The 22,299-nt window shown below is 41.4% G+C and overlaps 2 protein-coding genes across 2 annotated transcripts; both read right to left on the bottom strand.

The window, feature by feature from the left end:
* Positions 1-1,822: 1,822 nt before the first annotated feature.
* On the bottom strand, positions 1,823-14,260 carry LOC133993553 (clustered mitochondria protein homolog). The gene is made up of 28 exons (XM_062432544.1): positions 12,970-14,260; positions 12,663-12,826; positions 12,399-12,570; positions 11,681-11,821; positions 11,455-11,585; positions 11,200-11,354; positions 10,880-11,005; positions 10,545-10,692; positions 10,309-10,401; positions 9,839-10,057; positions 9,465-9,640; positions 9,034-9,345; positions 8,793-8,941; positions 7,753-7,854; positions 7,569-7,669; positions 7,328-7,480; positions 6,594-6,656; positions 6,247-6,494; positions 6,065-6,149; positions 5,269-5,422; positions 4,401-4,540; positions 4,123-4,203; positions 3,909-4,034; positions 3,233-3,354; positions 3,001-3,094; positions 2,783-2,917; positions 2,087-2,160; positions 1,823-1,970 (listed from the first exon to the last, which is right to left on the bottom strand). Exons 1-28 carry the CDS (start codon positions 14,258-14,260, stop codon positions 1,823-1,825), a joined length of 5,103 nt encoding a protein of 1,700 aa, XP_062288528.1.
* Positions 14,261-17,491: 3,231 nt separating this feature from the next.
* LOC133994606 (coiled-coil domain-containing 92B-like) lies at positions 17,492-20,229 on the bottom strand. Its single transcript, XM_062433938.1, has 3 exons — positions 20,100-20,229; positions 19,929-19,976; positions 17,492-18,222 (listed from the first exon to the last, which is right to left on the bottom strand). Exons 1-3 carry the CDS (start codon positions 20,227-20,229, stop codon positions 17,492-17,494), a joined length of 909 nt encoding a protein of 302 aa, XP_062289922.1.
* Between the last annotated feature and the right edge of the window lie 2,070 nt (positions 20,230-22,299).

Here is a 22,299-nt window from a genome sequence, read left to right as displayed (position 1 = left end):
AGTTCTAGTGTTAAAACTACTTGTTAATTCATGTGCAGCCAATTCACATTTTTTCAACTCTACATTTACAATGTGATCGATATGTTTTAAGTCATCACTTCCATGGTTTATAGCTGCTCATCACATAACTGCTTCGCTGCTTAACAAGTATGAATGAATGAACTTATAACCGGGGACCCTTCAGTCAGGGGCTTCTCCATGCTAAAGGACAGGATGTGAACTATGAAGTCGAAGCGCGCTCTGCTGGACAAACTACGTAATGACACCATGTCTACACGTGCACTTTGATCCAGTCTGAAATCTGAAGTCTTCAAATTAGAAACTACAATTGAGTCATGTGTATTAACATTTAACAAAGTGAATATAACTTGTTACTATTCATTTCTGGAGATTTACTTCATTATAATAACAACAACCTTAATGTTTGTGCATTTTCAAAAATATGCTGTTTTATCAATTGATTTAAACATAAATCTTAATAGATATATGTCTAAGATGATATTGTATTTAAAAATAAAGGATATTAGTATTAAGCCATGGTTCCCTGAATTACAGTTAGTTGTTATATGTTACAGAATTTTATTTTGTTTAAGCATTTTACCAAAGAACCTCAGAGTATACAAGTTACTTTATAGTTTCTAGCTATACAAATTCTATAATTAAAGATACATTTCAAGTAAGAGCTGAACAAAGAAAAAGAGTTCAAAGGAAATGGAAAGAAAATGTGAGTACCAGATTATGTGCCTGCGCGCCCAATTCCCCTTATTGTCTACTTTAAGTTATTTTCAAGCAGAGATGTCTGAGTTTTTGTATTATACTTTATTAAATCAACTTTTAAAATAATAACAATATTGATAATGAATTGTTATATATGCAATTTTTATTGTTATATGTACAGTCAAGTTTTTATTTGAACAATTTTAATTGTAAACATGTTTCTCATGGAGATAACCAGCAGCAGGACAGATTAAAGTGATGATGTCACCTCTAGAGTTTTAATTATGCAGCTTGTTTGTGGATGCTGAATAATGAAACAACTCACAGTAAACTATAGCAGAGCCCAAAATGATTTTTCACCTACTAAATGGGTACATTCTTCAGATAAACCACTGTAAGCCATACATCGAAATAGCAGTTATGTGGGATAACATAAAATTCACTTATTTGGTGTCAGAGGATCAACTCCAAAAAATGTCACTTGATATCAGTTCAAAGTGTGATGCTCTTATTTCCATCTTGGAGACAAACAGACTTGTTCTTGTACAGTTAAGACATTCAATGCTAAGATACTTATTGTTGCTCTACAATCTCCTGGATTTTTAATGACAACAACTTCAATTAAACAGATTCCTGGTACACATCCAAAACGGTTATTATCTTAATATTTGGGCACAGAGAAATCATCCAACATGTTCTGAGAATGGATCACGACACAAGTGTGAAACCCAGTGGACACATTATGGATTGCAAGTAACACACCATTTAAAATTTTAAGAAATTGTGACTTTTAGTAACACTGTTGCTATATTGTTTTTCTCAGTAGAAGTATGACTAAGCATACTGTGCTTGTCCGTTCATCTAGCAGTATCATCTTCATCACTCGGGTTTATGCATTTATTTGACAAAAGGAGGAAAGTTGTACATGGATCCCAGCAAAGCTACAGCCTGTAGAATTCATGCATGTCCTTGATCTCAACAAGAGCTTAACAACTATAGACTATATAGCTTTTATCCAAAGTAGGTTATCTGGAGTCCCAGTTGGCCCAGAGTTGTTCTCGCTGTTCTCCGCAGTCGTTTTCAAACATCTGACTGAATTCTATTGTCACTGTGCATCCAAGTCCATAGTCAGGTGTTGTCTGTTGTCTGAAGTTATTACATCGTTTTGCTTGAATAACTGATTTTCCAGCTCTTTCACTTGAACCTTTTCCTTCCCCTTCAACTGAATCCTCAGGTCTGCGATTTCTTTTTCACTAGAGAGAGAAAGACATAAGACTACATGTCAAAATCACTGCTTCATGAAACAATATTAAAGATTTGAAGATGTTTATTAATAATATCACCATTCATTGAGTATTTTAGTATTCACCTGAGAGGAATGAGGATTATCCCACAGGTCAGGTTGAGCTGCTGAAGGATTTTAGGAAGGCTTGGTATGGAAAACTGGACAAACACAGATGAGATAAAGAATCACACAACCAGAAATGTATATTTTTGTACATTCTTGTTTGTTTGCATGTGTGTGTCCTCCGTCTAGCCTGCAGCCACTCTCTACCTTTACCCCTCCTTGTGTGTCTGTGTTTCTCTAATTATAGGAGTGAAAACTGGTGTGTGGGAATCAGGCAACTAACTGTCAATTATCATGACTAGTCCTGCATAAATACTGGGTTCAGCCTCCATATAGCCTATCTTTGGTCTGGTTACTCTTCTGTAAGTATTCAGCATTCACCTAATCTCTGTTTCCCTGTGCCTGCAACTAAGCCTGACTCAAGCCCCGGTCTCCAGTCCTCTTGCATTATCTGTCTCCCTTCCCTGTTCAGCCCGGCTCTGCTTTCTGTAGTCTGCTCTGCCCGGCTCGCTTTATCATTTCCTGCCCTGCTTGGCCCCAAACCTCTGACCCAGGTTTCTTGCTCCTCACCCAAGCCCTCGCCCTAGTCTCCCAGCTTCCAACCCAGCAATAATCTGCCCTACAAACTTAATTCGCTGCCTCCTGTCTGTGTGTGCTGCACTTGGGTACACAAATCTAGCCGTAACAGTGTGCTTGCATTTATAAAACTGTACAAACCTTTGGAGGTGGAATACAGGCACTGGGTGTGTTACTGTAGATACTGTTGATGGCTTTCTGAAGGATCACAGCTTGCTGAGTGAGGCTCTTCAGGTACTCTGAGCTTTCCTTCGTACTGTCATGGTTCTCGCCAACCTGCATGTGTGCAACAATGAAGGCTCTCAGTTAAAACAAAGCATTGCATAAACCATCAGCAAACACTGCATTTTAAAGCTCACCTGGCTCTTATATATTGAGTAAGCTTCTTTCTCGTGTTGCAGAGCCGATCGAAACTCTCCTTTACTCTCGTACACGGTGGCGAGCAGATGATGACTGTACAGAAGATAGACATGGAGAGGTAACAATGACCATAAGGAAGATAAAGGAAGGTAGAAATTCATGCATATGAAGGTGACAGCAAGTGTAACCTGTTTCTGAATATAAGAATACATGACCAGACAGCTGTCTTACCTGTGTGCATTCTTCAGGGATGTGGCACCGTGGTATTTTGACGTTAAAATGAAGGCATTTTGTAGGAACTTCAGGGAAACCTCATACTCCATCAGTCCATGAAGTACTAGACCCAGCATACTCTGATGTAAAAGAGAGCAACAGGGACTTAAACACATGATATCCTGCACACAGAAATCTACCTTGAATTTTGACAATTGAAGGGTAGCTGCTGATATTACAGTGGGTTACTAATGGTTTGGCAAGGCCTCATGTTGTACCAATGCCTATTTGCATTTCCCAGTACTAGTTTTATTCAAGTTTAGGTACCATGATGCAACATTTTCATCATCTTAAAATACTACAGGTGTAAAGGTCCTATGTTTTGAAATGAGTTGATACAGAAGCCTGTTGGTTAAACACATACTATTGTTCTGAATTCAGTGTAAGTATTCTGTATTCTGAATTTGTTCAATAAAAACATTTGACCTGCTTTGCTAAGAAGAAAATTCTCATTTGTTCTTTCCCTCAGGATCCACTTACCTCAAATTACCATCAATCTGTGACTTAAATAATTGATGTAAACTACTTTTAATGACTAGCATTAATAAGATCTAAATAGATGTTGTGGATAATAAAGTAAAAAGAAAAAAAAACCTCCAGCAGAGAAACCACATGCAGGTGAGGTCTCACTTACATCCAGCACAGCGACCTGTGGATGATCTTCTCCGCTCACAAGCAGGGCGAGGTACCGAGCACGATACAGCAGCTGCAGGGAGGTTGACGGCCGACCTCCAGCAAAGCAGTACAGGGCCAAGAAAGTCTGAATCACAGAAAAGGAGAATAACTTCACACAAATGAAATATTACATCAGCAAAGATAACTAAAAAGGTCACAGTGAAGAAACTCACATAGTCTTGTATAGTCTGTGGGTGGTCTATTCCTTGTACTCTCTCACTACTCATGACAGCCTTTTCCTGGTGGCTCAGGGCCTGTGACACGTGGATAAATGAGAGAGACATTAATTTATGAAAGCACACAAATACATTTTTTGTCTGTTTTCTTTCCTAATATTCAGATTGAATGGCTGGTACCAAGCAGCCATTCAATCCATTAAAATCTTCAAACTTGAGATGTGTGGGGATGATGTCAAATAACCTTATAAAATTGAATTGTAATGCTTATTTACATCTGCGTAATCTCCCAAGATGTAGCTGAGCCGTCCCAGCAGACGCAGGCACATGCACACATCCTCATGAAGGACCCCACACACGCTGCTGAACAGAGTCAGGGCCTGGCTAATTAATTCATAGCCCTCTTTGAGAAGCCCTAAAAGCAAACATAAAACAAACTGATGAGTACAAAATCTGTTGCTGAAATGATGCACACCTTAAATGATTTCACCCATTAACAAGTGGAAATCTGTAGAAATCAGTGTTTGAGGTATAAGTTCTGTTGTTGTCGTGCACCAAGATAGAAGATAACGATCCACAGAGGAAGTTGCAGAGCCACTGTAGACAAATCTTCACCTCCAAATTGAATTCAACCAGGATCAGTATTGATTAAAGGTTGGCTAATGTGTGGATGGTGGCCCTAATTATTTGTGTGTAAGCACTGAGTGTGTGGCAGAATGGAAAGTTAATGTAATCCTATGGTGCACAAGAAGGAGTCCATTTGAATGACCTGTGTAAGTAGAAAGTGTCTGAATGCTTGTGATCACTCTCCTTTCGAAATGGAAACAGTGCTAGCACATACCTATGTCTATTTATGTTTTCAGTTTCCTAGCAACAGTTTTAATCAGAGCTTAAGCCACTTGGATGTCAAGCATATTGTTAACTTGACTTCCCGTGCTGAAAATATAATCAGGTGGTTCTACTGTGTATTGATGCCTGCAGAAAAAACATTTTTCTCACATCATCACAGCTGCAGTGCACCAGAAGAACAGTTTATTTCCTGTGTAGGTGCTCCTCTTAATGTTTACTTTTACTTTAAACACCCAGGTTAAGCCAACACGCAGCCTTAAATGTGAACATACAGTATGCAGTTGCGTCTCTCACCCTGCTGCACTGCCACCTGTGCATTTTGTACAAGGAGCGTGGCATCCGTTGCTGTAGGTTGGAGATGTTTGACCACAGGAAACATGTTGACGACGTCTTCCTCACTAAACGCCGGCCTGTGTCGAGACTCAAACGCGTACTCCCTCAACTGCACCTAAAATACAGACAAAAAGAAGGAGGGGTATAAGTAGAGTGAAAGGGAGACTTTGAAATGTACGTCAAAGCTGCACCAGATATATTTGATCTCTGGCAAAAAGTCAATGCTGGATATTAATTTAACTTTTACATGTTTGAAGGATTCCAGCACCTAAAAACTCCAGCAGTATAATGTCAGTCCTCATACTAAACTTATAGATTCAGACCTCATTGAGCATTAAACTTAAGCATTTTTTTTCCCCCTGTGAACTTAACAACACAGGTGCGGGTGGCTTCAGAAGATGACCTCACATCTAAATCTTCCCATGTTTGCTGGACGGGGTGAAATAATGTAGAAAAAAAACAAACGTTTGCAGCAGATTCAATCATAAGTCACCCCATAACTTGCTGTATTTATGTAATTTTGTATTTATGTCTCCAGTCCTAATTCCTCCCTTTTTTTGACATATATTTCCTGACATTGTGGTCAAATGAATTTGTGTCTCAGATAAGGGGGATGACAAACTTTTATCAATTGCAGCTTCAGATTTTTACTGATAAAACTGCTAAAATGTTCATCTAGTGCAGCTTTAACATAGACAGGGTTGATTTCATTTCATAGGTAAATGTGTTACAGAGGCAAGAATGATAGATGTCTGACCTGGATCCCAGTCTTGAGGGCCATCTCTCTCAGTAGGGAGATCCTCTGAAAGCTGTACTTCCCTATAACCTCATCCATACTATCACTGAACACAAAGAGAACTCATTCAGCTCATTGACATGAAAAATCCTTTTGCAAATACCCACCCACAAACACACACATGCACAAACACAAACACACACCCATCGATGGTGTAGTGATAATAATGTCCAGCCTCAGTCTTGATCTTTCCCCACAGCTCACTGGGGGTCATTTTAGCCCACACACTGTCTGTCAACATGGCGACTCGACTCCCGTGGCTACGCCGTCGTCGGCTCCTGCGACGAGTGAGCAGCTCGTCTGAGCTCGAGTCGGGGAAACAGGCGGTGGAGCTCAGGAGGCAGTTTAAGAAGTGGCTGACAGCCGCGGAGAAAGCAGCAGGCGCCACATCCTGAGTGAAAAACAGGAAAATTAGTGCCAGATTGTAAAATGTTATATTCTAACATGTTATTTATGGATCTTATTTGTGGATGTTATTTGAGTACCCCACCTGCAGATAGGTCCTGAAGATGTGTTTGGCACTTCGGATGATGACTTCACCAATAGAAATCCTCTGTGAAGAAACATTTGTTCTGTTACAAAAGACGCTGATTAGAGATATCTTTGGCCGTGACCAAGAAAAGTAGTAAAACCTTTGTTCTTGACACTGATATAATAGATACGTGTTTATGATAAAAATGGAGGCTAAAGTAGCTGCTTACCTTTCATTTCTAAACACTACATCATGTTCAGTTTACAGGAGAGGTTAATATCTAACTGGTCAGTTTCTTTTGGTAAACACATCTGTGGAGCTCTTGGTAATTACCATCTTTTATCTCTTTCACCTTTTTCCTACACTAACCACCACTGTAACTGGGTTTTCTGTGATCTAGTAGAATAATTACTTTCCAACAGTTGGAAAGGTCTAGGACTGTATCACTGTGAAGCAGGTGTAATTATTTTCGGCTTTGAAATGTAATCCAGTTCATCTCATTAAGCCTACACCATTGTCAGGGCACATCTGTTATAAATTGCCAGACTGATAAATTATACACTGAGTTACAATTTACATATATACATACACCACAGTGAATACTATTTCCTGCTTACAATCAGCAAAGAGTGTTGAAGGTCTTAAAGAATTTATTTGTTATGAATCCCTGCAACTAAACACAAGGAAGCGATGTAAAGGAAAGCTTATCAATTTTAACTGCAAGAGGATTGAAGAAATGATGATTCAGGTACCTGTATGTGTTTGAGTCTGTCTCCTTCCTCCATCCTGTCCATCTCCATCAACAGTGTTGCCAGGTAACGTACATTCACACCCCGCTGGTGCAGCACTGAGGTCAGGGTCGCGCCATCCATCGGCACCACCATGTGGTCGAGACAGTCCCTCACCTACCACACACACACACACACACACACACACATACATTTCATCACCATGCACATGAAAGGTCTGAACATTACTGCACTTAAGACTCACCACAGCTGGAATCTGAGTAGAAAGTAGAAAAGCAGCCGCATCCCATAAGAGCTGTGTCTGCCTCTGCACCTCCTCAGCACACTCAGAGGGGAAACAAACACCTACAGCAAAGACAAACAGTTCAATCTATAGTTTTATATACATGACGCTTTGTGAGGACACACACATCTAATTTATACTTTACCTGGAGAGCAAACATCAGGGTTGAAGCGAATGTCAAAGCAAGTGTCGCTCACTGATCCGACAGCTTTACAAGCTTTAATGATCACATTTCTCCTGTGAAATTCTATGAAAGGAAAAAGTTAAAAACAACAATGAATCATTCATTAAAATAGCACAGTATCACAATCCTCACCATTAGTTTACAATCAATATTTGTATATTTTGATGTTTCAGTAATAATCCTTTTGAGTTAGCAGAATTTTGTAATCATGATTCTCCATTTGGGAAAACAATCTAACTACACGGTCCACCCATGTTGGCATGACAACCGAGTTTACTAAGTTCACAGCGACTAAATGGACCTTCTCCACGTCAAGAACAAACTTTCAACCTACATACATTTAAACCAACATGAATGAGGTCTTTGAAGTGCACCGAAAAAACTGAAAATTTGAACATCCCTAATTCTTGAGCAAAATACATCCACTGATGAGGATCATGTGATATGATCAAAAGCTCCAGAGCAGCTATTAAATGGACCTTGAAGTGACATCTTTTTTTCAACATCAAGAATAAACTTTCCACCTTACAGTTCTACATATTTCAATAGATTTATATCTCTAAGTATATCCTTTATTCAGTTAATGTTGTAGCTTCTCACTCTATGTCTCTCAGTCTATTCAGTCCTGGTTTACAAATACATGAGAGCTGCAACGATTAGTCAATTCATTGATTCGAATCCAATTCATTAAATTAATTGCCAAAGATTTTGATAATCGCTTAATAGTTTGGAGTCCAAATTCTCTGATTCCAGCTTCTCAAATGTGGTTTCTTTAGTCTTCTGTGGCAGTAAAAAGACAGTTTTTGGGTTATGGACTGTTAGTTGGGACACAACAAGATATCTTGGGTTTTGGGAAACAGTGATGGACATTTTCCATCATTTTCTGATATTTTATGGACCAACAGCTAAAGAATCAAGAACATAATCAACAGATTGATCAACAATGAAAAACATCTCAAATATATTTGATAATTTCTGTTTATTTAGCTGGTCCTATTCACCCATGTCAGCTCCTGCTGCAGCTGTATCTCCAGCTCTCGGTTCATCGACTGGTTCATCGCTCTGCCCTGCATCCTTATCCTGAATCATCTCAGGACGTTCCTCCAGCTGTTTGAGCCCCTCAGACACCATCTTGACATAAACTTCATACCTGCAACGGGAAGCATAAAGAGTCAGGAGTGCGAAACTTATTTCCAAAGCTCAGTTCACACATCAAAGGGTTCTCCATGTCCTCTGTCTAACCTGTGTTGGACGAAGGCCTCGATCAGCTCCGGTCTCAGGCTGGCCAGGCTGTGAGGATGACGCTGTGGGTAACCAAAGCTCTGACATTCCTTTGGCACCTCCTCTCTCCTCTCCTCCGTCTCTGAGAACTGGAAATTAAGGTCTGGGGGAAAGGTCCGGAGAAGGTCCATAATGTAGGGTCTACCGTCATTACCCATGATGCCTTTGGTCTCGATGCCAGAGCAAAGCTCCACTGAGCTGTCATTGTGGTCGAGCACCTGGTGACGTTGGATTCTCAGTGGTTTACTGGTTTTATCCAGAAGCTCCAGAAACCTGCAACAAAACACACTTCTGCTTTAACACACGTCAGTGTTGCCGTAAGATTATATGTTTGAACTTTTACTTGATCAACATCTAAATTCCTACAGTGAAATGTGAGTGTGTGAGTGTACCTGGGGTGTGTAAACACAGTTTTTCCATAGTCATTAGAGCCGTAGACGACATTCTGCTCCTGATTTTTCTCCAGTATGCCAGGAACGATCGTCTGAGCGATGACACGGATACCACGATAATCCACCACAGCTGTCCCAAGTAAGTGTAGCCCTTCTATGTCGACAGATGTGTATGCCTGTAGTTAATAAATATTTGTAACTAGATTGCAAGAACATACAAGTATCCCTGCTAATTGAACTTTTGATTTCTGACTGTGTGGCACAGGATTAGATTAAAAATTGAGGGTAAAATAATCTATCCATGAAACTGCCACCACTTGCAGAGGTGTTACTCTCTGGGTTTGTGAGTCAGGACTCATCGCATAACTACCTACCTGTGCTCCTCTGAGGTCACAGATGCCAGCAGCATGAGCTGCAGTGTTGCCCCCTAGTGGCCGGTAGTGCTCAGAAATGTCAAACCCGAGGCTGAAGAAGAGGTTGTTCCAGATGAACATCTGCATATGAGGTGCCTCCGCTGGGTTTAACGGCATGACGTTACCGTCGATAACTGCTATGGCACCTCGTGTCACAGCAGCAACAAAGTCACTGTTGGTCTGGATGGAGGAATGAATATCTTAGTTAACGCAGTTTCCCATGTCAGAAAAGAGAAGCACAATCTAATTGCGCAGCAGCAAAAGAAAAGAATGAGCACAAAACCGAGGAAGTATAAGACAAGGGAGGTTTAGTTCATCTTTTTCATTCTGTACTGCTGGATACAGCTTCAGGTATTCAAACTGATGCTCTTACAGTCAGTCTGCTTCTCTTTCCACTAATCAGAAGGATTAGAAAGAAGATGTGGTCTTACCTTGAATAAGATCCTCTCTCTGTGCAGACGCTCCTCAAGAGAGCTTCTGGGGAGTTCCTTGCATCCCTGCAGCTCCTCATTCCACTCTCGGTTCTGTGCTCATAACACATACAAGTAAATGTCAGCATCAGTAACCCTCAGATGCACCATGAATCCTCAGCACACAGCAAACATTCTGCACTTCACTGAAATGTTACATTTGTCTGCATTTGCAATATGAGTTTTGTGTCTGCAACCTGCCCGGCTGTGTGCTCGTCCTGGCCCATGCGACTGGTGTGTGTCTCCTCTGCTCTGACACAGTCAAGGGTGTGGTCTCCATGAGGGGCAATCCAGTTGAACACCTGGAAAGGGGCTGCGATTCGCTCATAAGGATGCTGCTGGACTCTGGTTCACAGCAAGAGACAGAAAATAGCGTGTAAGGATTTGTTTTAAATGGAATGAAGCTGTCGGATCAGTTTTATTTCTAGTATTGTCAGTCCTCGTGTAAATTCTAGAAAATGTTACTGATATTGCCATATTCTCACTTTTCAACTAAGTGTTACTGTACATTAGGTCCATAAGGTTTTGTCACCTTTTCTTCTGCAGGGCACTGAAGTTTTTCCTGAAGGCAGGGCTGACCTGACTCAACAGTTCAACAAGAGAGTGGCAAAGGATTTTGGGAACTGCAGGTTTAGGATTGAAGTTGAAGCTAGTGGACCTGGATCAGTCAGAGGGAAACACACATTGTACATAATCATTATAAGAATGACTTCTCTTCCTGGGCCTCTTGGTTTACTGCTGTCTGAGTCTTCTTGTGAAATTTAAAGAGGCAGAAATACAATATATTTGAGGCAATTGTTCAATGTTCATGGCTTAGACTACTCACAAATGGCTGAACAGTTTAATACTCACTGGTTGAGGTAGAAGCCACGTGTTGAGGATGTAATGTTGAGTTCTTTGTCTTCCATAGTCAGGACATTGAGGTACATTAAGTCCCCATGCATCTTCCTGTTTCCAGGAGGAGGGTTCCAGCTACTCATAGTCAGGACCCTCAGGCACTGTAACGGCTACCCAACACAGAAAAGCAGTCCAGATCCGTGAATTAATACATATTTAATAGATGTTTTACGTAACCATATTTTAAGATAGAAAAAGCTGGTCTCTCACCTTCCAGTCACCTCTGACTGGCTGCAGCGGAGTAAGCAGTCGATCTTTGTATCCAGGGAGGATGTATTCTGGAGGGCTGCAGTCAACAGACTCCTTTTCAGCAGCTCGCCTCTTCCCCACACTTTCACTATCTGAATGGATTAATACGGAGGTGAAAGGGTCGAACAATGCACAGACAAGTGAGGAGGATGGGAGGAGGACGTGACCAGGTATGAGAGAACATTACCTTTTTCTCCTCGGGTGTAGAAGGTGAGGTAAGACAGAGAGCTGCCGTTCACTCCGTTGTACGCATCTGTGGGGTCAAGACTCCTCAGAAGGTCACGGACATGTCTGAGATGAAGACGAGCATCACGCACAGAGTAAGAATCTGTAACAAGATCAGAAAACATGCATGCATATAAAGTGTTTAATTCAATCTTACAGAAGTACAAGGTGAATGGGAAACTTTCTTGTTGCTGTGATGCATTTCATGAAACAAATCAGCAATGAAGGAAAAATAGAAAGTAACTTCTGTACCTAAGTGCTTTACTTGAATATTTTCTTTTTCTGCTAATTTATACTTCTACTCCACTGCATTTCAGAGAGAAATATTATTATGCTTTTTACTTCACTACATTCATTTGACAGAAGAAATATGATCAAATATTTTGTGAAAAAGCCGATTGGAGAGGGACTGGAAACTAGTTCCACCTTGACCAGTTAGAGCTATAAAATTCTACTTTTTCTAAGCCCTGAGGCATCAGTATTAACTATCTGATAATGTAATATATAATAATATAACACACACACAGGCTTTACTTTTGATATGTATATTGTGCTTGTAATGTTTCTGTACTTTAAACTAGGATCTTAATGCATCTTACACTGCAAATCAGTGCATGTCTGGACAATATAAAACAAAACGGTGCAGTAAAGAAAGTAAAAAAAAAGGAAGAGGCAGTTACCCTCCACCACTTTGATCAGCCCTCCTTCCTGGATGCCCTGAATGGAGCGTAACTCTGTGAGGCTTTCGAGGACGGCGCCTCCCAGCTGGAGGGAGAAGCATGTGCGGTGGCAGGTTAGCTCATGATCCATCAGTACCTGCTGCAGCTCCGCCACCAGCATCTGGCCTGACACCTAAGAGGAGAACAGAGGCAGGGAGTTGGACTGGTGTGATGAAGACATGAAGATACAGTGAAGTATCTATAATAATCATAATACAGCAGGACCTGAAGCTCAAAACTTTCTGTTCCAGGAGGTTGGATCCTGACAGTGAAGCCCGTCTCTTGGAGCTCAACTATGTCACGGATGCTAAGTTGCTTCATTTGATCAACATCAGACTGCTCCAGGCCTTCATTTTCAGGGCTTTCTTCAGTTTGTCTCGGAGGCGCTGCTGACAACAGTGCAGAAGATTCAAATTAAGAGTGAATAATGATGAAAGTATGATGATCTATTGTACAAGCTGTAGCTGAAAGCCTCAAAGACACCTTTGAATATGACAGAACACACACGAAAACATACTTGACAAACACACACCTTTGACATGTGGTGCTGCCAGAAACAGCCTGTCAACTAATAACAATGTCACATTCTTCATCTCAGCCTCTTCCTTCTCCACCTGTGGCAGAGCTGTATCCAACTCCAAAACATGCTGCAGACCAGGCGCGTCATGGTCCTCTTCCCTCTTTTTAGGGTGTAAGTTTTTCTCAGTTTCAATCTGATCTGCTGACATATTGTTATGGTCCTTTTCATTGACATTCTGATGGGACACCACAGTCTCTTGTTCCATCCGTTCATTATTCTGAATACGTTGTCGTGTCAGGTCTACAGCACGGCCAAGATTCTCCACAATGCCGGTGTTGTTCTCCGCTGCAGCAATGTTCTCATCCATGTTGTTTACATCGTGTTCAGTCAGCATCAATGAGGCATGCTCTGATTCAATGTTTTGTTCTCTTTGCTTGACCTCCTCTTGTGTCTGCAGTGAAGTGCGGTGCTCTATGTAGGCAAAGTCTGTATTTTCCTGGACGGCAACAGTACTCTGCTGCAACTTAAAGACATTCTCTTGTATCGTTTTCTGCTTTTCGTCAGCTTTTCCCTCCTCTGTTACCCCAGTATACACCAATGTGTTTCTCTCCTGTTTCGTATGTTTTTCCACCTTTCCTGGAACTTCCAGCTCTGCAAAAAGTGATTGATTATCTGAGTGTATCTTGTGTGATGTTGTTGCCTCCAGGAGTATATCCACCTGTTTCAGTGCTCCATCATCTTGCCATATATTTCCAACCATCTCTTTTGCAATGCCAGTATTTATTAGTGTATTTACTTCTCTCTTCACGGTCTCATTTCTGGGCACCAGCATTTCTGTTTGCGTCTGAACTTCTGTCTGGAACCCGGTCTGTGTCTGTACCCCCATTCCAATCTGTGTCTCCACTTCAGTTTGTGTCTCAACCTCAGTGTAGTCCCTATTCCTCCCTCTATTTCCTCTCTCTTGTCCTACACCCACCCTCACCCTCTCACCTCCTCCTCCTCCTTCCTCCTCCTCTGACACCAACAGACACACCATCGGCTCCACCAGAGCCACGTCCCCTCCGAGGTTGCTGCTTAAGATGATGTCAGGGAACAGGAAGTGTTCCGGTTCGAGGGCAGGGTTTGTCACACCGGTGGAGACGGTTAGCATATCGTCCTCCAGGTTGTCTGGCAGGGTGGAGGAGTCACATTCACTCCCTTCGCTGGAAAGCAGTGGGGATCGTTCTGCCTCACTGCGGATTGGTACATCATTACACTTAAAGTAGTCTGACAGTGTATGACAGCACTGGATGATGTTTCCCATGGTGCCTCTGTGCACAAGGCAGCAATACAACTGTGTAGGCAGCCTAAGGGAGAAAAGACCACAGTGTTTAAAAAAGTTAAGTGACAATAAGTTATTAATGAGAAAGGACAACTTATTACAACTTGAATTTTATATTGTAGCTATGGTCAATGGTTCCATTGGTTATAATGTATTCACCAAAACAATGCTAGAAATAGATCCAACAGGGCAGCAAACATGAGTGGTAAGCCTGTCAGGCGGCCTGTAAACAAGCCAACAGTTGTGACAAATTAGCTTCTAACTTATTTGGCGGTAAAACGGGAGGTGAGTTGACCTTTAAGGGTATGAATAATCTCTCATTTCACAGAAAACCGTGATCATGCTCAGTTATGGTACTGGAGGTTAAAGTTGAAACAAATACCAAATCCAAATAACTTGAAAAGACACTTGTTTAATCTGTGTTTTTTTTAAAGACGGATTGTGAATAACAAGCATTCTTGTTGCCCCTGTTGGACTAATTTTTAGCAGAGATGAGAGATAAAACCAAATCAAACCCCCTCACCCCTCCAAAAAAAAAGCAAGTTGTACATACCTTCAGAGGTTTAACCTGTCAGCTTGCTGCAGTGATGTAGAAGTGTACTCCAGGGTGGTTTCAGTACACTGTGACATCACTGTTGGGTGTGGTTACAGGTGAAGAGAGGGCTGTAAAACTTACTAAAGTAAAGTTAGTCTTTAACTCTCAAATGCATGATAAGTTTGAACTGAACTGCTGAGTATAACCTGAGAAGAACTATGTCACTGCCACATGTGTCTGTCTGTTTGTGTGGCATGTGGAATGTGAGTAAGCTAAGAGCCTTAGACAACAGCTCATGACAGGAAGATTATGAGCTGTTCCTGCAGTAGTGTCACTTTACAGTGGAGAGGACTAGGATTAAATCTCATCAGATGAACTCTGGAACGATGCTGAATATGTGGAAATCCTGGAACACACATGGAAGGTCAAGCTAAGTACAATTTTAAGTAAAAAATGCCTCTAAGTGATGGTGGTTCACAACTGAAGAATATCCAAAGTAGACACAAGTTTAATGCCTTAGTCCCAGTTTATATAAAATAACACCTTCTTCAGGCTCATGAAAACACAACTGTGTAGCAGAAAACTTCTTCATCTATCTCAAGCAACAGAAGAATATAACAATATCACATTCATATAATCAGTCTTTGGGCCCTACCAGCCAGTGTATAGACAGAGATGTCATCTTCTCCAGGCTCCTCTGCCTCTTCATCCTGCTGAAATCAGAGTCCTGAGTATCCCAGGCTTTCCTCTACAGCAGGAGCCTCCCCTGTTCTTGCTGCAAACCACATTACACAAACTGTGTGTCAGTGCATGTGTGTGTCTGCCCTTCATGGGTGGAGAGGAGCTGTGAGGGAGCCTGTCGGCCTTCTATTCACACACACATGCACACACACACATAGTACCCATCCAAATCCAGAAGAGGGCAACCTCTCTGCCGTTTTATGATGTAATTTCCTGTATTCAGACCGGTCCATGCACTCTCTATCAACCTTGAATGTGAGCACATGCAGGAGGTGTATAAATAGCACCCTGGCACCTCCTCAAAATGTTCCTCCTGTGAGAACTACAACAGGAATGATACAGCACATCGCTTCCCAAACTCAATAGTGCTGTAAACCCCACCAGTGCTCTCTCTCCGCTCTCTTCATACAGTTTTAGGCATGAGCTGGAATGCAACTCACTGGTTGCCATGGCAGCACTGCAGAGATACATTAACATTCTGAGCACAGTCTCCACGACAACTGTGGGAACGTTCTAGAATGGGACATTTGCAAGAGAGAAGTGTGTTCGGTGCCATGACAACCACATCTCCATCTACAACTCCATTTAGTAGTGTCCGTAGTTTACTATCCAGTCGTTTTCTTATATGTTTAAAAAGATATAATTATAAAAAAGGAGGTATTTTATATTTTTTCTTTTCCTTGTGTCATTATTTAACTTTTTAAAATATGTTACATAAAAGAAAAGAGGGGGGAAAAAAGATGTTTAAAAGCCTATTTCCCAGTTCAGGAATATGTGTTCCAGTTTCTTTAATGAATTCACAATGTCTGTTTTTCACCACAGCTAAAGCACTACAGCTTCAGCTCATCTTTGCATTCACCTGCACTGATGTCTGCATTACTTGGAGGTAGCGTTATGGCATGCTGCAAATAAATCCATACTGAGATGCAGATGAAGGACAGTCTGACTGTGAGTCATAACAACCTATCACCATACCTCATCTGAACCCCACCAGTGTTTGTTACTATATGGCAATCATGTATCGATATGCTACAGTGACATACAGTGAAAAAAAAAGAATCTGAACTGGAAGTTGAAAAAAAAAATTCATCTTTCACAGTAACTTCATCAACTCCACATAGTGTATAAATACATGAAAGACACTTAAAAGTCTTACCTTAAGCAATGCCAGTCCCAGTCAAGGTTTGGTTGTACTGCCACCCAGTGCTCAGATTAGACATGAAAGCTTATAGACAACACACTGTTGTCTCGTAGAGTTGATAAAAAATGTTATAATAAAATTAATGATGTGTAAACTCCATTTAGTTGCTGTCATTGCCATTGTTAATCATATTATAACACCTGTGCTTTTCCTGTTATGAAAAGTCAAAACATCTGTAGTGAAAAAAGTCCACCATGCATATTTTAGACATTGAAAACAGACATGACACCAGAAACACTGTTTTGCCATTACTAGGCACATTGCATGAATTTAATAAAGTGCAAATCATACAAAATGTCCCTAAGCCTGCTATAGTGACTTTCTGACCTGGAATACAGCTGGTGCAGTGAAAAAAGCAGGTTGCCACTTTGAACAGTACAGTATCAGTGTTCACAGACCCCGAGGCAAGGCTACTAATTACAGGCAAAAGCTGTGATCAACAGTGTTAAAATTAAAAAGGCATCCATATGAAACAGCATCCCTTTTCAGTTTCCTTTCTTTACATTTTGTAAGTACATGTTGTACCATCAAATGTCACGAATTCAGTCAATGCATCTATGTGTAGTTTTGAAGTTAACATCACACGCTCTTGTGCAACTAAGTCTAAATATCAAACTCACTTCCTGAAATCTACAGACAATCACAAGGTTACATCTCTCTCTCTTCTTAACCTTTGTCTAGAATAACTGCATCAGATGTTGACTGCTGGAAGACAAACTTCCCCTCTCCGCCTCCATCACAGAGCAGTTTCTCCCTCTCCTGCTCCCATGTCCACCCTCCTGTGCACCCTGCTGTCCTCTATATCCTCCCACTCATCCATAGGCCCCTCTCCATCCTGTGTTCTGACTGGCCGGTTCCAGCGAAGGAGACGGTAACTAAGTGGCACCAAGAAGAGGGCGGGGTCAGGCATGGAGCGTGGCCTCTGTGGTGATGTCACTCTTTCCTGTGGGATGCAAGCTCTGACTCTCTCCTCCCTCACGCTGACACGCCTCCTTAGTCTCACGTCTGATTGGCTGGGAGAGGCAGGAGGAGGCGGAGACAGAAGCCAGTCAGAGTTTTCACTTTCGTCGCCTTCGTCGTCTTCATCGTCCTCAATTTCATCTTCCTCCTCCTCTTCCTCTCCTCCTTCTTCCTCCTTTCCGCTGTTTTCCTCCTTCCCCTCTGCAGTGCAGTCTGTGCTCTGGCGTTGTTTGAACAGTTTCAAGCGTGCAGTGTGGAGCTCGTGGCAGAGGGTCGAGGTGGTGACGTTTTGGCGCTGCAGCTCACGACTCAGCAGTGTGATCTTATGGCTGCGGCGTTTCAGCTCCTCCAAGAATTGACGCTCTTCTTCCCTGACGTTCTTTCCAAGTGCCGATGCTCGTGCACGGCCAGCGCGCAGCTCCCCGCGCACAGCAACCATCATGCACTGCTGGTCCTCTAGGAGACGCTGTGCAGCCTCACAACGTGCTGCCAGCTCTGCTTCCTCCTCTGAGACACACACAAACACAGTATTGACTGGAGTATATGCATACACACATAGTTTCTATGGATACCTGTGCCTATAAGAAAATACTGCAGGTCACTGTATTTTGCCTTAGTAGTCTATTTTTGGTTGTTTTATCTATGCTGTCCTGTATCAGGCTGTATCAGTGCTTCTCATATTACATTTCTTACATTTTTCTTTTCACTGTGTGGTTCTGCGTTCAAGCAATTGCTTTATGACTCAGTGCGAACTGTGTGAATGAATAAACAATACAGCTGTTAACTATTCTGTGATTAAAAGCTCATTCTGCAAATTCAAATTTTAATGATTTATTGATATTCACCGGACTAAAGCACCTGACAGACATGGATATAATAATACAGCCAGTCAGAACAAGAATATGCAGTAACGAAGAAATGTGCAATGTTACATGATTACATACTGCTTTCAGTTGCATTATTCTTTGGCTTTTCATGTATGTTGTTACATTTTCATAAACTACAAGAAGGTAAAGATACTCAATAACAAATCTATCTTACCGCAAACACAGAAGACACTGTCACCATGTCTTGTCCTGTACTACAGAGTCTCTTTTCCCAAATTTAAAGGTTTTTGAGACACTTTTAAAACACTTTCATCAGACTAACATTACGTGACTGATATGGGGTTTTTCCCCCCACAAAAAGTCAAATTATCTCATTAAAATCCTTAAAATTACATCTTCTCCCTGATTGAAATATCCATAATCTTTTTGATATGCAAAGTATTATTTCATTAAGTTCAAGTGGTGGATATAAGATGTCTCCTACTTCACTGTAAAGTTCATTTTCAGTGTCTGTGCACTGATGGCTTCAAGTTTCCACGTCACACTTGAGTGAGTTTCATATTCAGGACCCGGTTGGCTCCAAAATTTGTGATGACACAGATCATGCTTGTAGGTCCGACCATAAACTCCCATACAGTCCCTAAAAATCCCTTACACTCAATATAATGTGGAAACAGCCTTCTGGTGTCTAACTCTGCACATACATCTTTCTGCACAGTGAAGCTCAAACATCCAGTTGAAGAACCAGAAGCCAAACACATTTTTGACTGGACAGTGGAAAATTAAAAATCTCACCTCATTCATTTTAATCTTTTATGTAAGGTAACTTTAATGCTAGCGAGGCTGTGGCAGTGAGTGGCCAACTGGGACTGAATTAATATAAAGTATATCAGAAACAGTGAATGATATGATGACATATACAAAGAGACTTTATGTAATGTGGATTGATTAATACCATAAATAAATACAATAAATATTATGTTAAAAGCTCAAATTGAATCTTACTTAATTAAAAAAATGTTCCCCTCCACTTAAAAGTGTGTGTTTTTCTTCTTGTTCCTTCACTCTGATGTTTGAGCGTCACTGTGCAGAACGATGTATGTGCATGTGTATGATTTTAAGGGGCCTACGAGCAGGATTTGTGATATCACAACTAGTTTGGAGTCGATCTTGTCTCCAGTACACAAACACTGAGAATGGACTTTACAGTTAGGTAAGAGACATCTTGTGTCCAACAGTTAAACTTCTGAAATGAAAAATATTTGAATATATATTGATTCTGGATTATTAATGAAAGAGATAGAGGTAGGTGCCATTTTAAGGATCTCTTCAGCATCTCTTACAAATAACTTTCCTGCATGTCGGCAAAGAGTTGTATCATCTCACCTGCTGTGGTTCTGTAAGGAAACCTGGAGTCCAGCTCACAGCTAAGCTCTGCAGAGAAGAGGAGCAGAAGCATGGCGGACAGGAAAGGATAAGATAGTATGACAGACGGTCAAGTGATTAAGAGATAAATGATTAAGACATAGAGAGCAGGAGGTTCACAGGTAGACTGACCATGACAACGCCTTTTCAGGTGTGTGATCTCCAGCTGCAAACCAGTCAGCAGGGCCAGGTGCTCCTGCTTCAGGAAGGTGATGCCTCTCTCCACACTGGCCACCTGCTGCTCCAGCCTCCCTGCATCCATGGCTGAATCTCCTCACAACCTGCACAAAGATATTGGTAGATGGAGCACAGCTGTTTACAATATATCAGTGTCCCAGTTTCAGCCCTGACTTAAACTGTACTTAGATATTAAGTCATTTCTTTGCCAAACAAATTAAATCATTAATACTTATAAAAATGCAGTGATGATGTAGGCTATGTTAGATTTGCACATTAGTAATATTATATTCTTTTACTGTGATATCACACCACTAACACACCATGCATTACTTTCTTCTGCAACATTCAAGAGGTTTGTTAGGTAATCCACTTGTACGCTTATTTGCAGAACGCCTACTCTCTTGTTTCATGTCATTCATTCATTTTTTTCAGCAGATTTCTGCATCGTAGTGCTGAGCGTCTACCTGTAACAGCAACCACCAGTCTGACCGTGGCCTACCGTGCTACTGAAGCGGTATCCTATCCGAAACGTCTCTCATGGATCCTGGTATCGCCCTGGTATCTCTGTCCTTGATTGCAGCAGAAATGGAGCATACAAAAGACGCGTGCACAGCGTCCAGTCTGCAAAACGACACGTTTCTCGCTCTCCGATGCTCTCAGGTGAGCAGTTTCTCTGATGCAGCGCTGGCAAGACGTTTTTCTCACTGTGGATGAATCCTGCTGCAGTCAGAGTCGAGATAACCTCCTCATAACCTTCTGGTGGTACGTGCAGTACGGTGGCACCGCTGTATTCACAACAAAGCAGCCCGGTATGGAGGGTGATTAGTGCCACAGAATAGCAGCAGGAGGAGGGGCTTCACAGTCATAGAATAGCAGCTAGGGCTGTGCTTTATGACCAAAATATGGGTAATTTCTTATCCAGACAATGATACATTCATACAAGTAGACACGATTAGTAAAATAACATAGATAAACATAGTCTCTACTGCATTTTGCTGTAATTTATAGTAGTTTTAGTTTCTTATCTTCTCTCCTCTGCTGTGTTTCATTGCAGGCAGAGCTCAACGCAGCAGAGGAGAGACAGGCAGTGGTTGACAGTTGACATAACTACAGTAGTTACATTACTGTAAGTGCAATGAAAGCCTCATGAGAAAAAAGTCAATAAGAGTAATTTATTCAGGTAATCTACACAGACGATGGACAGACTCGAAATGATGAATAATATTGTTGTAAAAAGAGTGAGATTTGGGACACAATGAAATAAATGTTCTTCTATCGTCACATAGTGTATATCCTCATCAGTGTTGGGGTCGTTACTCAAACAATGTAATGTATAAGATTACTTTACTTAATTACTTCCCTGTGGAAAGTAATCAATTACTCGTTACATTACTTTTGCGTTACTCGTTAGCAATGCCATGGATGTCATGTAAAAAATAATATATTAACAAATAAAATAATATGAGTCTTGGCCATCATAACACCATGTTGTCAAAATAATATAGGCTACAGACAACCTGTTTCTCCTCGGAGTCAGCACAAGACTGGCCAGGCTGAAGCGCCTCCCCACGGGCGCACTAGATAGTGTTTCCATCCCATAACTGGTCCAGATAACTTTGTTTCTGAAAGATGGAGATTCCTCTGTGAAAACCAGGCGGGGAGCTCCGGTCCTCTGAAATGAGGCCAACGCGGAAGTAACTTAAAACTGCATTCTATCAAAAGGCCACCAGGGGGCGACCGTTTTGGTGTCAAAAGGACTTTCGTCTCTATACAAGTCAATGGAGAATTCACCAACTTCTCACTTGATTTCTAACCTCAGTAAACGTTTTCAAAATGTGTTTATGGACTCAATCGCTAGTTTAAAGCCTTCTTCAATGCAGTATGATGTTCATTTGTGAAATTTTGGCCCCCCTGATTTTATATTTGACGATAAAGCAGGGTATGCATTAGGGCGTGGCTACGTCGTGATTGACAGGTTGATTGGTTCACAGGTTCAGGAGGGCGCCTCATGCTCCTCCTGATGCCCATATAAGTAGAATCCGTGTTTTTTTTTACCTGGCATGCACCGGAAATTTTCAAGATGGCGCTGCTCAGATCCGAAACTATTCGCTTCCAAGCAGCAGTCCACAAACCAATGGGTGACGTCACAGAT

Source organism: Scomber scombrus, chromosome 14, assembly GCF_963691925.1.
Source record: "Scomber scombrus chromosome 14, fScoSco1.1, whole genome shotgun sequence".
Classification (NCBI taxonomy): domain Eukaryota; kingdom Metazoa; phylum Chordata; class Actinopteri; order Scombriformes; family Scombridae; genus Scomber; species Scomber scombrus.
The sequence above is the reverse complement of the archived record's forward strand: the minus strand, read 5'-3'. Positions and strand labels throughout refer to the sequence as shown.

What these genes read in the sequence shown, in the direction of transcription:
- LOC133993553 (XM_062432544.1), bottom strand. Translation starts at nt 14,260, where the DNA reads ATGGGAAACATCATCCAGTGCTGTCATACACTGTCAGACTACTTTAAG. An exon ending in CGTGGCTTCTACCTCAACCA is followed by an intron (nt 11,006 to 11,199) that starts GTGAGTATTAAA and finishes TGACTGATCCAG; the next exon opens with GTCCACTAGCTTCAACTTCA. An exon ending in ATAATCCTCATTCCTCTCAG is followed by an intron (nt 1,971 to 2,086) that starts GTGAATACTAAA and finishes TTCTCTCTCTAG; the next exon opens with TGAAAAAGAAATCGCAGACC.
- LOC133994606 (XM_062433938.1), bottom strand. Translation starts at nt 20,229, where the DNA reads ATGGATGCAGGGAGGCTGGAGCAGCAGGTGGCCAGTGTGGAGAGAGGC. An exon ending in CCTGAAAAGGCGTTGTCATG is followed by an intron (nt 19,977 to 20,099) that starts GTCAGTCTACCT and finishes TCTTCTCTGCAG; the next exon opens with AGCTTAGCTGTGAGCTGGAC. An exon ending in TCCTTACAGAACCACAGCAG is followed by an intron (nt 18,223 to 19,928) that starts GTGAGATGATAC and finishes TGTGTGTCTCAG; the next exon opens with AGGAGGAAGCAGAGCTGGCA.